The following is a 17,731-nucleotide window of genomic DNA, read 5'->3' on the forward strand; positions in this document are numbered from 1 at the left end:
GGGAGAGAGAGGGAGAGAGAGAGAGAGGGGGGGAGGGAGAGAGAGAGGGAGAGAGAGGGGGAGGGAGAGGGGGAGGGAGAGAGAGAGAGAGAGGGAGAGAGAGAGAGAGGGAGAGAGAGAGAGGGCGAGAGAGGGAGAGAGAGAGGGAGAGAGAGATGGAGAGAGAGGGGGAGGGAGAGGGGGAGGGAGAGAGGGAGTGAGAGAGAGAGAGAGAGAGAGAGAGTGAGAGAGAGAGAGACACACACATTCACCTTCCCTTTAGAAAAATGGCCTCTAACAAACAAAGAGACGGATGACTTGATGGGACTGATGGGCTAACCTGAGCAGATGAGAGTCAGGATGTCGTCAGAGGAATCTGATCGTGCACAGTCCCTCAGAGATGCACGCTGAACACAGGGAGGACTGATGTCCCACGCAGGTCTCTCTGAGGACTCTTTCTGTCCCACAGAAACAGCAGAGCCACAGTCGAGGTCTCTGCAGGCGACTGCTGCTTCCTCCAGTTTCCAGTGAGAGACAGCGTCCACATCCAGAGAGTAATAGTCCACAGGTCTCCATTCTCCCTGATGTCTCACCTCCAGAGCTCCTTCACAGCGACTCTCTCCTCCCACCAGTCTGACCGGCTCTGCAGAGAAACAAGAGAGAGATCAGAGAGAGAATAAAGAGAGTTTGATGAGAACAGAATGAACCAATCACAGCTCCTCTCTACCTGAGCAGGTGAGGCTAACAGCTGTGCCAGGTGAGCAGGTGTTTCTCTCTGAGGCTGAGCTACAGTCCAGGAGAGCAGACTCATGGCCTCCACACTGGAACTCTTTGGTCCCCATTGGAGCCTCCCCTTCTCCATAGAGCGCCCCCTGGAGGACTGAAGGAGCCCCACAGCCCAGCTGCCTGCAGACCACCTGAGCATCCTGCTGGTCAAAGTCAGCCTCACACACTGAGGACCAGGACGGGTCAGACGGGTCAGAGTTCACCTCCAGTCTGCCTGAGCACAGACCCGTCCCCCCCGGCAGCCTGACAGAGTCTGCAGAGAAGAGAACACAGAGAGAAAGAAAGATATTAAACAATATTTCAGATTCAAACTGGACTCAGTTCCAACATGAGTTCATGATGAACAACAGAACACTTCTTGATATCAGCACAGACTGCAGTTACCCTCACATCTACATCTACCACCCTCTAATGCTGCGTTCACACCGGACCTGCCAACATGTCTTCATGCTTTGACCAGTTTGCAGACACTGAGGAAACACTTTAAAATGTTGTCTGCATGGAGATCAGGCTAAGCTAACATGTAGCTGCTCCGTCCACACGCACAACGTCACACAGACAGGTATAAAGCAGCGACTGTGGTCTCCCAACCCAGTCTCACGGCATTTCGTGTTATAGTCACGACATTTAATCTATTGATTCGTGTTCACCAACACGATTTTCCCCTTTTTTTCGTGTCACACAGAACGATTTTAAAGCAATGTATTTCTACTGGTAATGTGTTTCGTAACTGCAAAACGTCTTTTTGTCCGGTCGGGTCGTGGGAGACCGGAAGCTGTGTGGTTCATAAAAACATGTTCTTACTCAATGTCAAGCCACGATTATTGCTTTTATTTTAAATCGTGTCATTTCTGACTTTTGTTGCCGTCTGTGAGGAAAATAAATGGGGCTCAGAGCCTCAGAATACTGAAATCTGTATTTTTTTCCTTCTAATTTGTTATTCTTTTCAAAAGAACACACTGTTATTTACTCACCAATAACACACAATTATCCTTGTTTTTATTTATTGGTTTATTTCCATAATCTCAGGCTTTTTTGGCGTCCGTCAGGAACTGAATTTCGAAATAAAAATAACCGGAAACAGACGTAGGCCTGTAGGAGTTTAGGACGGTCGAAGACACTACACTACCCATAATCCCCAGTTATCGTTTAGGACTACAGTCCCCGTGATTAATCTTCAAGCTCTGGGATTGGATGTTGGAGTGGCAGTGCACCAAGGTTACGTCAAGCGTCAAACAGCTGTTTGAAATGGAACGAAACCACGCCAGACTATCCAAAACTGGAATCGAATGGTGGTGCTAAATCAGAGCCTATTACCTGTTCTCAGTCTTTTTCTCATCATGCATCTTGTGTGTACTGATCCAATATCGTTACCATAGCCTTGCCCTTTAACAGTTATTACGAGCCCTGGCTCAGCCTTACTCACCAAGAGCCCAGCGCCTAGCCTTCTTACAGGCAAAGTCACTGATCAAGTCCTTGAAGTCCAGCTTTCTAGCCAACTGGCTTTCAATGGACAGCATGGCAAGACTGCAAAGCCTTATGGGGGGACAGGGCTGCTGAGCCTAGAGATGGATCTGTTGGTCCTGGCACCAGGGGGAGGGACAACTGGTTTATATGAATAGCTGCTAAAAATGTACCTGCATTTTTTTTCTGTGAAGATATTAACAGTACTTAAAGGTGGGTTAGGTAATTTTGGAGAAACCAGCTCAAGTGCGCTAGAATTTGAAAAGATCTGCCACTTCCTCACAGAGCCCCTCCTCCAACACACACAAACGTGCACATGACCAATGAGGGCACGAGATACATTTGTGCACAGATGGAAGGCTGACTGAGTTATTTTAGCCGGGCCGGCTAAAATGATTGGTCATGCTTTTTACAGCGCCACGGCTTCCACAGATGACATTTTTTTATGGATTTTTGATGGATCAAAGCTCTTCAGATATTCATTGCTCTCGGGATGTTAAGAGCATTCCATGGAATATAACAAAATGTGTATCTCGAGCCGGTTTCTCAAACTTACCTACCCCACCTTTAATGTCAGCAAAACATTACAATTATTATTTACAATGGACTACACTTAGCTAACAGACTAATTTCCACCACTCATGGACCACACCCACCTTTTCTTTTGAAACACTGGGTGACATACTGTCGCCCTTTGGTCCCTCTCTCTTGTCTTTCTCTCCTTTCTTTTCTTTCTTGAAAGCCTGACTTTGTTAGTCGTTGAGACCTCGTACACACGTAAGTACTAGCATCCCTACTCCTCACATGCTCTCACTCTCTGCTAGAAAGGGCCGGTGCCGCACAGCGTTTGGAGGCAGGACCAAACCATTACATGTAAATAGAGGGGGGTGTTCGATGCTTTGGATAATTAACTTTTTGAAGAAAATAATTACATGAATCGTAAGTTTAGTGAGTACATTATCAATATGACGTTATATTAATCTTAATTATTGATGATCGATGAAAGGTTACTTAAACATTTTTTCTTAATGTTCTAAAAATGTTTGGGGCCCCTGTCAGTCACGGGCCCTTAGAATCGTCCTAACTTTTCACCCCTTTACGGCGCCCCACACAGCACCGAGAAATTCCTGGCAAATGGGCCGGGTGATAAAGACACTTTCAGGGTCGAAAGGGCTTGTCTGAAGTGTCTTGGTGAAAACCAAGAGTAGCACCTTACAGTGACCAATGGACAAGCTCTGTCTGCTTCTGGAAGCAGTTGATTGAACACAAGTGCCGCTTTCACACCGCAGGACTTGCCGTACTTTAGTGCCGGCACTAAAGTACCACGGCACTGAATCCGCCAGGGGGCTAGTGCCAATCGCATTCACACCGCAGTACTTTCCCTGAGGCAAGACTACGCTGACGTCACTTCGTCTTCTTCTTCTCTGGGTTTACTGGCAGGCCGCAAAACCACTTCACGGCGAGTACAAAAAAAAAGGAGAGAAGAAGTACTACACGGGGGAGGGGGTATAAAGCCCACCCGCTGTACATGATATATATATATAATAGGTAGACTCAGCAGACAGACCGTAGTGCAAAGATAAAGTGTCACATGATTATCTACTAAATAGTGAATTCAGCATCAACTTCACTAGGATGAAGTTCATATCTTCCTGAGATACGTGTTACTTTATGTCCCCACTAGAATCCCAGCTCAAATTACTCAAACCAACTAAATGTCCAAGCAAAGAATCATGTGCACCGTGAGGCTGGGTTATAAGGGTCATTTACAAATAACCCCATTATAACAATGGACTTTATCTCTATGTGTTTATTAATATTACCCCCTCAGGCTGATTTTGGAAAAGGACATTAACCGTTGTTTGGTGTTTTTCCCTTATTTATCTAAAACAAATGACATGATGAATGACTTGTTTTTCTGTAAGACTTGTGTTTCTGCCATTGATGCACAAGGTTGCAACATTGTGGATAAATTCAACCACCGACACCTGTCTGCTCTCACATTCTACTATTCTGCAAATGTGGGGTGGGACACAATAAATAAAGCTTCGCCAGTTTGTTTGTTTTATTGCACAGTCAAGACATTACAATAACGGCATCACGCCGCTCAAGTAGCTTTTGCGAACATCGCTCAAAACATTTGGAGTTGGGAGCTGCTTTCTGTAGAAGCTGCTGCATCCCGTCCTCAGAAGCGCCGACACTTCCTCATCATTCCACCGCTCCGTGTTGTAGTACGTGTGGTCATAACTGCTTTAAAGTAAAAAGAAACGACTCGCTCAGGTGTGGATGTGGTTTTGTAGCGAGGAAAGAAATGGCTGCCTAACAAAATTAATAATAAAAAAATAAAATTAATTCAGAGTCTAACGGGGCGTGGTTTGCAATCTGCCCAGCCAATGGAAATAGAATAGAAATTGGCACTCTTTTATCACCAGGTTCGTACCACCTCTCTAGCAGGGACTGAAAATGGCCAAAAGAGTTCCCGGCACTGAGTAGTCCCGGCGGTGTGAACGCGACATTATTGGTACTAACGGAACTAAAGAACCAAAGTACCAGGGACAGTCCTGCGGTGTGAATGCGGCTATTGTGTCATGTGCTAGTAACCTCTGACACCCAGGCCCTTTCTCATTTCATCAAATCCCCCTCCTCGACTCCTCGACTCCTCGGTCCTCCGGTAGTGACCCGGAAATGAATTTCAGCGTGCCATGTTGAAGGACATCTCATTTCTCTAAATGCACTTCGAGGACCGAGGATCGAGCGTCGAGGAGGCTCTCAGGAGGAGCTATAACCGAGGAGACACTGATGGCTCCTCCACGTCCTCCACGGCTCCTTCGTGGATGCATTTCCGGGAACAGAGATGTTTCAAAGAGTCGTGACGCACGGCCGGACTTATCTCAGCCAATCACAGCTCTGCATGCATCCGCTGGATATTATTTTATTAACTGCTTTCATCGCGGCGCGATGTTTACAGAGAGAACAGCTGTGAGGTCCGTGCAGAAAGCAGAGCAGTGTGTACAATATATATCACTCAGTGTAACAGGCCTACGCTCTTTATTTGCTGTAGTTTAGTAGATATCTACAAACAAAGAGTCCATATTTTTCTAAAACCATTTAGTGCTTCACAAAATAAAATACACAACGGCTGTAGCCTGATTATGCTTTAGGAGCTGTAGGTGTGTGTGGTACAGTGTGTGTGTGGTACAGTGCGTAGATGCAGCGGACAGACAGGTCTCAGTTGGTTTGGTGTCCTCTGCTTACTTTTAATATTTGTAAATAAAACTTTTGGCCCGTAATTTATTTTCCTCATTGTAGCGACCAGAGGGGGGGGGGATATAGCCAGTCTCTGATAGTGTTACGTTATTATGCGAGTGCTCTGTTTGATTCTGAAATTGTATATATTTATATAAATATATACATATATGTGTGTGTGTGTGTGTGTGTGTGTGTGTGTGTGTGTGTGTGTGTGTGTGTGTGTGTGTGTGTGTGTGTGTGTGTGTGTGTGTGTATGTATGTGTGTGTGTATGTGTATGTGTGTGTGTGTGTGTGTGTGTGTGTGTGTGTGTGTGTGTGTGTGTGTGTGTGTGTGTGTGTGTGTGTGTGTGTGTGTCCGCATCTGTAGCCTGTTATTGTCTCATTATACCGCACTGTGAATGAATCAAAGTAAATATCTAAGTGGTCATGAACACACCTGTCCATCAGAGGGCTGCTGTGCCTCCTGTCATCATTAATGGACGTCTCTTTAAAATGACCGCTCAGAGGAGAGGAGTTCTCATTTCTCTAACCGCCTGCTGCTTCCCCTCCTCTCTCCTCGGTTCCCCTCCTCTCTCCTCGGTTCCCCTCCTCAGTCCTCCGCTCGCATCTCCTGTGGGCGGGACCAAGTCTCGAGGAGAGGAGTCGAGGAGGGGAGTTAGAGAAATGAGAAAGGGCCCCAGTATCACATACACACACATGCCCCCCCCCCCTTTTTTTCGTCTTGAACTCATGAAAACACACCAAACACAAACATTGGACTATGAACTATGACAATGATTGTATATTGATGGCAGTTACATTTTGAGTAACTGCTTGTTTTTTGGCTCTATTATAATGTATTAATTGTTTTGCTACTGCGTCAACAATTAGGGGCCGGTATGTTAGAGCCACAATGAAGTCAGGGTTATTATTTCGATTCAGAATTTGATAAATGATTTAATGATGGAGGGGTGATTTGTGTTGCCGTGGTGAATATGTTTTGATGAAGTGATTGTTTATTTTATATCGTAAATATGATCTGTTTCCGTGTACCTTCCGGTGTGTATTTAAGTGAGGTAATTGAGGACAGCCGGCGTGCTCGGAGACCCGATGAGACGGGGAGCGGAACAGTTTTTCGACCGCAAATTGCAGATAGAGATTGGTGTTGCAAATTGGACTGCAAACAAAGTATAGTTTAGTTTATATAGGAAAGCATATCGCCGAAATATTGTTTAAGATTTGTTATGTTGAGACTATTTAAGTCAATACTTTTTTGTTAATAAATTACTTTTTTTTGACTGAAAACCTTCGGCTGCTTATTCTTTTGGATTGCGTGTCGTCAGCCCCGCTCTATAGTGGCAAGAGGAAACCCTTGATGCCATTACAAGGAGTCCTTTCAGACTGGTCGGCCCCGGGGCCTCCTGGAGCAGCAGACATGTTTCATAAACACACATCAGGGAGGCGCGCTAGTAGACAAACAGTGTTCCCATTTTCACTGGGAGCTACTGGAGCCTTTTTAGAATATGTGAGAGATGATGTCATTGGTGGTGTCACCGATGGGCTTACCTGAGCAGGTGAGATTCATGATGGAGGAAGAGGAAAGTGATTCTACACACTGCCTCAGAGATCCAGACTCAACACAGGGAGGATAGATCCTCCACACAGGTCTTTTTGAGGACTCCTCTCTCTCTCCTACAGAAACAGCAGAGCCACAGTCGAGCTCTCTGCAGGCGACTGCTGCTGCCTTCGGGCTCCAGGGAGAGGATAAGACCCCCACTGGTCTCCATTCTCCCTCATGATGCAGCTCCAGGTCTCCTGCACAGCGACTCTCTCCTCCCACCAGTCTGACAACAGGCTCTGAACAGAAACAGCAGAGTCATACTTTAGTTGCTTGCAGCAGATGTAATATTTAATCATTATTACTAAAATAAACAGTTTGTATCATGAACCCCTAAATGATGATCCATGAATGATAGTGGTGGAAGGATGGAGTTACAGCTGGAGCCACCAGAGAAATGAGTACATCATTATTCTGGTCAAACTGGAGGTCTTTCTGAACCAGTGGTGGAAAGAGACCAGAACCAGGTTTATCACCAGGTGGGAATGCTCTCGTTCATGGATCATTCATTAGAATCAGTAGTGAGGAAAAGCTGCTGATGGGTTGTTGTGTGCATATCAAGAATATCCTGGTTCTCTTTTGGTCATGAACATGGTCCCAAGCTGTTATTGGAACAGTCTTTAAAGGACATGAAGCATGATGTGATGATAACGGGTTGTTTCTAATCACTTTAAGGGGGGGGGGGGGGTCATAACACTGGCAGCTTACCTGTTGAGTTATGGTTTCCTGCAGCCTGGAGTCCTGAGGAGAAATCACAAGGTTGATTTGTACACTTTTCTATCACCTCAGAAACACTTCAGTGATTTCACTCTGGAGCCATTTGACTATTTACTAAATCTGAGATCAACATGTTCATATAGAGAACACAAGTCACTTCATTTAGAGCTCAAGCACCAGTTCATTCAGGAGATATGATTCTACTCAGAGAAACATGATCACACTTCAAACTTGTTTTCATGCCTCTGTATAGCTCAGTGGTTAGAGCTGTGTGTGTGTGTGTGTGTGTGTGTGTGTGTGTGTGTGTGTGTGTGTGTGTGTGTGTGTGTGTGTGCATGTATGTGTGTTGAGTATATGTGTGTGCAGCATGTATGCATCAAATCATGTGTGCCGCAGCTACACTAATTGCGCCGCATAAGCGCATAGTTGCGCCCAGTGGCGACTGGTCATTAGGGGCACAGCCCCACCTAGTGTCAGCAGAAAGTATTAAAAATAATGATTACATAAAAAAATATCTATCTATATCTTGTTTAATCATCTGATTTGTCTGTACATTGCTGTTTTAGTCTGTGTTCCTCTAATTAGTGTCTACATTGTGTGCCTATTGAGACGTTTTGAGCCATGTGGGACAAAACCCGATCATGCCCCTCCCTCTCACTGTCTAAGACTTAGGCTGAAGTCGAATAGTCCATTTAGCTTAGGAACCTTCCTAACGGAGTGAAATTACCCGGAAGTGCCTCAGTGGCAGCCATGATAAGTGCCGTTCGAATTCTCTAGACTAGAGGATCAAATAAAGTCAACATTTCACTGAGCTGTGTGGAGTTTGTTCAACTTTAAAAAGATGTTTGAGTGGTGATATACACAGTGATAGATGTTAAGGACTAACGTTTAAAATAATCACATTTGTATTGATTTTTAAGATATTTTCATACAATCACACGTATTGGGATCATTTGTATTAATGTGGACCGGAGGGAGAGGGTGACGAGCAGAAGTTTCACTTTCCTTTTTTATTTCAATTCCAACTTTGGTCATGAAGAATATGTTTCTCTGTTGTTCATAAAGCATAAAGCAACAGCATCAGAGCACGGTGCAGAGTCTCTAGATAAGTTTACAGTAGTCCCTCGTTCTTATTAAACATCCATGTTGTAGTCCTCTGTATAGAACACTGTAGTTTCCATAGTTTCCCCACAGCAGCAGACGCTCATTCATGACGTCCGCTGGCACATCATAAACACGTCGGATAGTGAAAGTGCAGTCGGATTCTCTAAAGTACCGCAGTCTCTTCTCCTAAGTCCTTTTGAATTCTCCTATCCACTTAACCCCGTGACCTTTCACTCAGAGGTCAAGGAATAGACGATAGGGTTAGACGTTAGGAGCTGATTTTTGGATTATCCGACCGCAACCTAAGGCTGCAGTCGAATAGTCAAAAAATCAGCTCCTAACGTCTAACCTCTATCCCTCCGGTTTTAAAAGTTGAACAAACCCCACATAGCTCAGTGAAATGTTGACTTTATTTGATCATTTCAGTAAAAACTAACGTTCATATTTCTTTTTTTGATTATAATACTGATGAACGTTCAGAACAAAGCACTTTGGCAACTTACCACATACGTTTTCAAATTTGTTTGGGTATCCTTTTGTTGAACTGTCTGTTTAAAATTACTCGAAGCATCAGACAAAAAAAGCTTTTGAAAATAATATTATATTTTGATTTAGGTCAAAATATAATATTTGTAAACCTGAAGAGTCAGTGCCAGTGCCTCACCAGCCATGAACCTCACTGCAGAAGCATATATATAGACATCTAAGTTTTTGTGCCCCACCACTGTTGTACATATAAAAACTCCACTGGTTGCGCCGCATTTGAGGCTCCGTCCGCGAGGCGAGGCCCCACGATCTGCCTGTAGGGAGGGATGGCACTGTGTGTGTGTGTGTGTGTGTGTGTGTGTGTGTGTGTGTGTGTGTGTGTGTGTGTGTGTGTGTGTGTGTGTGTGTGTGTGTGTGTGTGTGTGTGTGTGTGTGTGTGTGTGTGTGTGTGTGTGTGTGTGTGTGTGTGTGTGTGTGTGTGTGTGTGTGTGTGTGTCCAACCCAGTCTCACATCTAAACGTGTAATAACTACGTTGGTCCACAACTTGGGACGTAGTATTTCTACAAAAACGCCTCTGAAATTGTAGGATCCCTACGTTTTTTCCACCATTCATTGGCCGACCTTCGTTCTATTCTCGGTGGAAAATGCCTATTTTAAAGTCAGTTTGGCCATTAAAATGCGTTTTGATGTCATTTGATGCGAGAAATATGAGTTGTTATTTCAGATTAGGTGTGCAGTGGATGTACATGATCTTTAGTTTGCTAGTTATTACGAAGATTACTTCAGGAAGTTGTGTCCATACAACGTTTTCATTGTTACCAAGGTGGTTGCTATGGACGCTGCTATCGATATTATTTCTGTTATGTTGGGTAACTGTTTAATGGTGTTATCTTTATTGCTACCCCCTTCCCCTTCAATGTATAGTGTTGGTCCACAGCGCAAACGTATTAGTTTAACAAAATCCGCATCTAAAATTGTGGCATAGTGTAGCGTGAGACATTTCTGCAGCACGTTATATCAGTCACCAATGTGGTTAGCTAGCTATATTCACGGAGAGAAATCACACACAACCATCATCTCTTTGGTCGGAGTTCACAAGACCGTTTATTGTGCGCATGCTCGCAACAGCATCCCAGTGTGCCCAGTGTGCACGCAGGCAACACATGTTCCAAATGTAACTAATGTGATTGGCTTAACATGGCTTTGTCATATAACTAAATATGCTCAACACTCCCACTCAAAGACATGTGTATAGCTCTCTATAATGGTAAATAAAACCAAAAATACAAAACTCCAAAAAAAATAAAACATTTGGCATACTGGCAGTGTTCTTAAGACTTCAAAACATTTACATCTGCCAGTTCACATTACTCTCCAAACAAATATCCCTTGAAACTCTCAAACTTAGCCTTTGTCACTGGCTTGGTAAAGACATCCGCTACCATGTTTGCAGTAGGACAGTATTCTATACATATTTTCCCTTCTGTGTGTGCAGACCGTACAAAGTGATACTTTATGTCAATATGTTTGCTTCTCTGTCTGCATACTGGGTTCTTAGATAAAGCTATCGCCCCCTGGTTGTCCTCATATATCTTGACTGGTACATGCTGGTTACAACTATCTATTCCTCTTAGTAGTTGTACAAGGTACATACTCTCTTGAGTAGTGGCTGCTAGTGCCATATACTCAGCTTCGCAGGTGGATAATGCCACCGTTGGCTGTTTCCTGCTCTTCCACGATATAACTGGACCATTCTCAGTTAAGCTGAAACAGTATCCAGTTGTGCTCCTCCTATCATCCCTATCGGCTGCCCAATCAGCATCACTGTACCCCTCCAGCTTTAGAACGCTTTCCTCACATTTCTGGTAGTGTAGCTCTTGATCTATAGTACCCTTTAAGTACCTCAGTAGGTGTTTGGCTGTAGCCCAATGCTGCTGCTTTGGTTCTGCTAGGTATTGAGATAGTTTACTAACCACCCAGCTCAGGTCAGGTCTAGTACATGTCATAATGTATATCAAGCTACCTACTATCTCTCGGTATCCTGTTGAATCAATCACTTCACCCTCACTGTCAAAGTTTAACTTTTGCTCACATGGGGTGGATCTCGGTTTGCATTCAGACATTCCAAATTTTGCTAACATCTTCTCTATATGTCTCTTTTGAGTCATTTTGATCTCTCCATCACTCTGTCTGAAATCGATACCCAGGAAGTGTTTAAGTGGACCCATATCCTTCATCTTAAAACTTTTGTTCAACATTTCTTTGACATCAGTGAGTAAGGTGTTGTCACTCGCTGCTATGATTAAGTCATCCACCCATACTAACAGAATCACTTTCTCATTCTCAGTATTTCTGCTGTAGACACAATGATCAGCATCATTTTGCACAAAACCGTTCTCTGTAAGGTGATCATGCAGTAACATGTTCCAGTTACGTCCGGACTGTTTTAAACCATACAATGACTTGTTTAGTTTACACACTAAGTGTTCCCCTGTTTTTGATTTGATTTCAAAACCTTCCGGCTGCTCCATATATACCTCACAGTCGATTGGAGCATGGAGGTAAGCAGTCTTCACATCCATTTGGTGTAAAGTAAGATCCTCCTGTACAGCCACCTGCATTAATGCTCGTACAGAGGTCATGTTGGCTGTTGGTGAAAAGGTCTCTTTATAATCAATCCCTTCAACTTGACTATACCCCTTTGCAACATATCTGGCTTTACAAATCTCAGATCCATCTGGGCTCTCTTTCACTGCATATACCCAGCGACCTCCCACTGCTTGTTTGCCTCTTGGCAGTGGAGTCAGAGTGAAAGTTTCATTCTCGGTCAAAGAATTAATCTCCTCTTTCATCGCATCAGCCCACATTTTTGACTTCTTAGAGTCCATTGCCTCTTTAAGTGTATTAGGTACACCATAAGCTACTCTGTAGAAATAATCTACATTCTCACTTTCGTCACCATCACACTCAGCTTTACACTGGTACTCCTTAAAGTATTCTGGAGCCTTTCTCTGTCTCGTAGGGTATCTCCTTTCTCCCTCTTCTCTCTCAGTACTATCTATCTGGGTAGGACCTGCCTCAGCAGTCTCTTCACCACTGGACTCTTTACGCTCCTTAGGCTGTCCCTGTACCTGGTTGACTCTCTTTGGTGGTGTATCTGCATAACTCTCAAAGTCTTCCCCCATGTCACAATCTGTCTGAGTCTGTCTATCTGCGCTACCTTTGGTGATGAATTTCACCAGCCTATGTTTTAGGACTTTTCCTGTCTCAGGATAATACACATTGTATGCTGGACTGTATTTGTCATAGCCTACAAGGATCCCCTTTTCACATCTAGAATCCAGCTTCTTTTTATCCTGCTTATATACATAGCATTCAGAGCCAAATATCCTCATGTTAGATAGGTTAGGTGTTTTTCCTGTGAAAACACAGTAAGGTGTCTGCTCTAGCCGCTTACTGTAGCACCTGTTGCGGATTTGAGCTGCTGTCTGTACAGCATATGTCCATAATTGCTTTGGGAGGTTACTCTCCAATAGCATGCATCGTGACATCTCAAATAAGGTTCTCCAACCTCTTTCGGCAGTTCCATTCTGATGAGGTGAGTAGGGTGCACTCTTCTCATGCCTTATCCCGTTACTCCTAAGTAGAGACTGGAACTCTTGTCCCGTAAACTCTGTGCCGTTATCAGACCTTATGCACTTTATCTTTCCATATGGCGCTACATCTGCTATGAATTTTTCAGTAGCTTTTGTCGCGTCACTCTTTGCTTTGATAAAGTATGGAAAAATCATCCCACTGTAATCATCAGTAAATGCTATTGCATATCTGTACCCATCTTTATCTGCTGGTTCTATACGACCGCATAGGTCTGTGTGAACTAGCTCTAACACAGTTGTAGCTTTAGCATCTGCATGCCTGTTTCTGCTTTGTGTAAATTTGCCCTGTGTGCATATTTCACAGTTTTGATTGGACATGTCATGTTTCCCTTTTATAGACATCCCTTCAACCACCTTCTCTAATTTTGCAACATCATCAAAATTGCAATGACCAAGTATCCTATGCCACGTTTGAATGTCATGACACCCATACATTTCATCAACATTTTCATCCTCTACTGTGCTAAGGTAATACAGCCTACCATACACGTCCATTTTGAACTTGGTACCATTCTTGTTGACCAGCCAGTCATTACCGTCCTTGAAGTGGACCTCAGCTCCGTTGGCTGTCGCTGCTTTGACTGAAAAGATGTTTTGTGGAAAAGATGGGATGTAGAGCGATTGCTTGAGCCTCGTTTTCACCTGTCGTCCTTCGCTGTCCAGCAAACAGACTTCAGCGTCTCCCCTCATCTTCGCCATCCCGCTCACCTTGGATCCGTCGGCCAGCTCGATCATGTGGTCCTCGGGTCTGAAGCTCTTGTCAACTGTTTTGAACTTTGTGGCGTCGTTGATCATGTGTGCTGTGGCGCCGCAGTCGACCATTAGACCTTTCTTGTTCCCTCTCTGTGTAGGGCAGTCACTCATCCTGAAGAAACTGAAAGATGTTGGCTCTGCCCCCGTCTCTTCATCAGCTTTCTTCACATGGTCACGGCCTCGTCCTCGACTGCGCCCCATTCCTCGCTGTGGTGTGTCCCATTTTCGTTCCTCTCTTCTCACGTGGTACCCGTCAGGACATATTCTGGCCATGTGTCCCTTTTTACCGCACGTGTAACACTCAACATCAGCCAGGTCCATTTTCTTTCCTCTTCCTCGTCCTCGTGACCTCGTTGCCCCGCTAGATTTCATCACGTTGTCTTCTTCAACATTCACGTCTCTCTAAATTGTCTGTTTTGGCTAAGGTGCTCGAACGACTTGTGAGTGAACAAGTAAAGGAGTTTTTATGTATAAATGATATCCTGTCTAAACATCAGTCAGGCTTCAGGAAGAAACATAGCACCATCACTGCAACAATGAAAGTGGTAAATGATATTACTAGTATGCTAGATAATAAACAGAGTTGTGCAGCTCTGTTTATTGACCTTTCCAAAGCGTTTGACACCGTTGATCATCGTGTCTTAAAACAGAGGCTACTCAGTACTGGCATATCCAGCCATGCAGTGGGGTGGTTTGTGAACTACCTCTCTGAAAGGTCCCAATGTGTTCACTTTGATGGGCTGTCTTCTGAGTGGTTAAACATTGCTAATGGTGTTCCTCAAGGTTCTGTTTTAGGTCCACTTTTATTCTCCATATATATCAACAGTTTAGGTGAAAATGTGGATGAAGCTACTTTACATTTTTATGCGGACGATACCGTGATGTATTGTGCAGGTCCCTCCATTCAGGAGGCGGTTGTTAAATTACAGGCTGTTTTTAACATTATTCAGACTCAGCTCTCTGAACTAAAGCTTCTTTTAAATGTGGATAAAACCAAGATAATGCTCTTTTCAAAAGCTAAAAAGTCACCAGAGCCTGTTTTAGATATTGTATCAACGCAAGGAACAAAACTTGAAGTTGTTGCCTGTTACAAATACCTTGGTATCTTGCTTGATGACTGTCTCTCTTTTAAACTTCATGTCAATAACCTGCTTAAAAAACTGAGGGTTAGGCTAGGTTTCTTTTTCAGGAATAAGTCCTGTTTCTCGCTTGAGGCCAGGAAAAGGCTAGTCACTGTGACCTTTTTACCTGTGCTGGACTATGGTGATCTGCTGTATATGAATGCACCTGCCAACTACCTAAGCAAACTAGATGCTGCGTATCATAGTGCTCTGAGATTTGTCACTAACTGTAAAGCACTTACTCATCACTGTACATTGTATACCAAGGCAGGTTTACCATCACTCACTGTACGGAGGCTCAGTCACTGGTACACTTTTATCTATAAAGCTATGTTGGGCAAACTCCCGTATTATATCTGTTCATTGATAAAGCAGAAAGTTGCAAGCAGCTATTGTCTGCGATCACAGGATATAGTCTTGTTAGATGTGCCAAGAGTAAGGACTGTCTTAGGTAAGACAGCTTTTATGTGCGCAGCTCCACTTGCTTGGAACAGTCTACAGGCAAAATTGAAATTGAGCATTTTTATTTCTTTGAATGTATTTAAGGCATGTCTAAATGAAATGCTTTCTGACACTCTGGGTATTTGTAAATGTTGAATATGTAAATATGATATCCTCTGTTGTTTGTATGTTGTTTTTATGTTTCATGTGGAACTAAATGATGCAGGTCTCCCTTGTAAATGAGATCGATGATCTCAAGGGACTAATCTGTCTAAATAAAGGTTTGAAATGAAATGAAATGAAATGACTCTTCCCATATTTTTCTGTACTCTCATAACTTCGCAGTTTCGTTTTAAACTCGCCAAACGTTACAGTGTCATTCGTCTGGGTGATGTGCACGACGAATGGCTTGTATGAATCAGGTAGCCCCTTAACTACCATAGCTATCTGAAGCCCATCACTAATGTGCTCTTCTGCTCTTCTCAATGACGTGAATATAGTTTCTGCTCGAATAATATAGTCAGTGACCGTTTCATTGCTAGCCTTATGGAGCGAGGAAAGTTCACAGTACAAACTCACCACGCGGGGTTTGTCTTTTCCTGCATAGTGCTCGCGAAGAATATTCAGTGCTTTTCTTCCATCACGTTTCGCGTCCCTCATTACTAACGACAAGCTCTTGTTGTCCAGACATTGCACTAGCTCTGCATATGCCTCACCGTTCTTGGTTTCATCTTCCGCGAGAGTTTCTTCGTCATACCCATCTATCTCCGGGTCTTCCGAGATAACTTCTCTGAGACCACGTAACTCCATGTGCGCGAGGAACCTCGTCTCCCAGAGCTCGTAACTTTTCTCTTCACCGTCGAATAAAAGTCTGAACCACCTTTGGCCTGCATGACTGGGCCCATAACCTGTAGCGTGAGACATTTCTGCAGCACGTTATATCAGTCACCAATGTGGTTAGCTAGCTATATTCACGGAGAGAAATCACACACAACCATCATCTCTTTGGTCGGAGTTCACAAGACCGTTTATTGTGCGCATGCTCGCAACAGCATCCCAGTGTGCCCAGTGTGCACGCAGGCAACACATGTTCCAAATGTAACTAATGTGATTGGCTTAACATGGCTTTGTCATATAACTAAATATGCTCAACACATAGATACGTTATTTTCCCTTGTGCAATTCTTCAACCCAGTCTCACATCTCACATCACATCGTCATAAACAATACCGGAAACAGACATAGGCAAGATCCTCCGCTCGATAATTGGATGGTTTAGCCGCAATGCATGCTGGGATTTGGTGTTTTTACGATGTGAAATCCGAAAACATTTTTGAAAAATAAAATAATACTTTATTCCAAGTGAGCTTGCTTTTCTCTTTGAAAGTCATCACATAACTTCATTGCAATAGAGATAATCAGATTTCAAGATTTTTTAAGGTTTATTGACATATACACAGGGCTCTCAAGTTTTGAACAGAGTTCAGCGTGAGATTTTGGTACTCCAACTTCTGGCTCCCCTCAAAGTTCCCATGAAGCCCTCTGTATCGCGAATGTCAACTGGGGGGGGGGGCTAGTGGAGTGCACGCGTCTCAAACAAGCCTAGTTTGTTTACAAAATTGCGGCCCAACTTGGTGGGCGGTACCCTGGAAAGAAATCTCTGGGTGAGAAAATCTCTGCGTGAGAAATACAAGGTGTGGCGTGTGAGGGTGTGAATAGAGTGAAATGCGTGAGACATGAGAGCTCTGTATACACAACTACGGTGTAGTTATGCAGTGAATGAAAATCTTGGGTCACAGGTTCCTCAACAGTGCATCACAAGACATCTATCAATATGTGTGTATACCTCCACCATTAAACTGTCATATTCTGCACATTTCTTATACTATCTACATAAGAGTATAATTCATATGTATAATATCAGTTAAAATAAGTGCTTCAACATAGTTAACATTGCTGGAGGTATACAGTCTTTAATTAACTATTAATAGAGAATAACGTGTAATGAATATACTTTATAGGGATCCTATTCATATCTAATAATAAAAATAATACAATTCAATAACATGCTTTAACCACTAGGTGTCCCTGAGTTGTAGGGGCTTCGAAACCCACGGTCTAAATGTAACAGGATATAAACACATTGATTGGATGTTGAATTCAAATATATCTGTATATTTACAACAAGAAGAATAGAATAAACACCTTCACGCAGTTTGTTCTGGGTTTTATAATAAAGTTTAAAGTCCTACCTGAGCTCCACAGCAACAGGAACAGCAGCAGCAGCAGGTGATCCATGGCAGGTAGAGATAGATACTCTATATATACGTATACTTTATTATGTTGGGAATAGTTTAGGTGGAGCGTCTCTCCTCCG

At 43.6% G+C, this 17,731-nt stretch overlaps 1 protein-coding gene across 1 annotated transcript in view; it reads right to left on the minus strand.

The window, feature by feature from the left end:
- Nucleotides 1-17,731, minus strand: part of LOC307037640 (tyrosine-protein phosphatase non-receptor type 22-like) — a 53,134-nt gene extending 35,403 nt beyond the window's left edge. The window contains exons 1-5 of the mRNA XM_079678688.1: nucleotides 17,607-17,731; nucleotides 7,784-7,816; nucleotides 7,024-7,314; nucleotides 707-1,018; nucleotides 320-622 (exon numbers count right to left, since the gene is read on the minus strand). Of these exons, the coding sequence (XP_079534814.1) occupies nucleotides 320-622; nucleotides 707-1,018; nucleotides 7,024-7,314; nucleotides 7,784-7,816; nucleotides 17,607-17,652 (985 nt within the window). The 5' untranslated portion in view covers nucleotides 17,653-17,731. The remainder of the gene's footprint in view (nucleotides 1-319; nucleotides 623-706; nucleotides 1,019-7,023; nucleotides 7,315-7,783; nucleotides 7,817-17,606) is intronic.

This window comes from Notothenia rossii (genome assembly GCF_949606895.1).
Source record: "Notothenia rossii genome assembly, chromosome: 4".
NCBI classification, from domain to species: domain Eukaryota; kingdom Metazoa; phylum Chordata; class Actinopteri; order Perciformes; family Nototheniidae; genus Notothenia; species Notothenia rossii.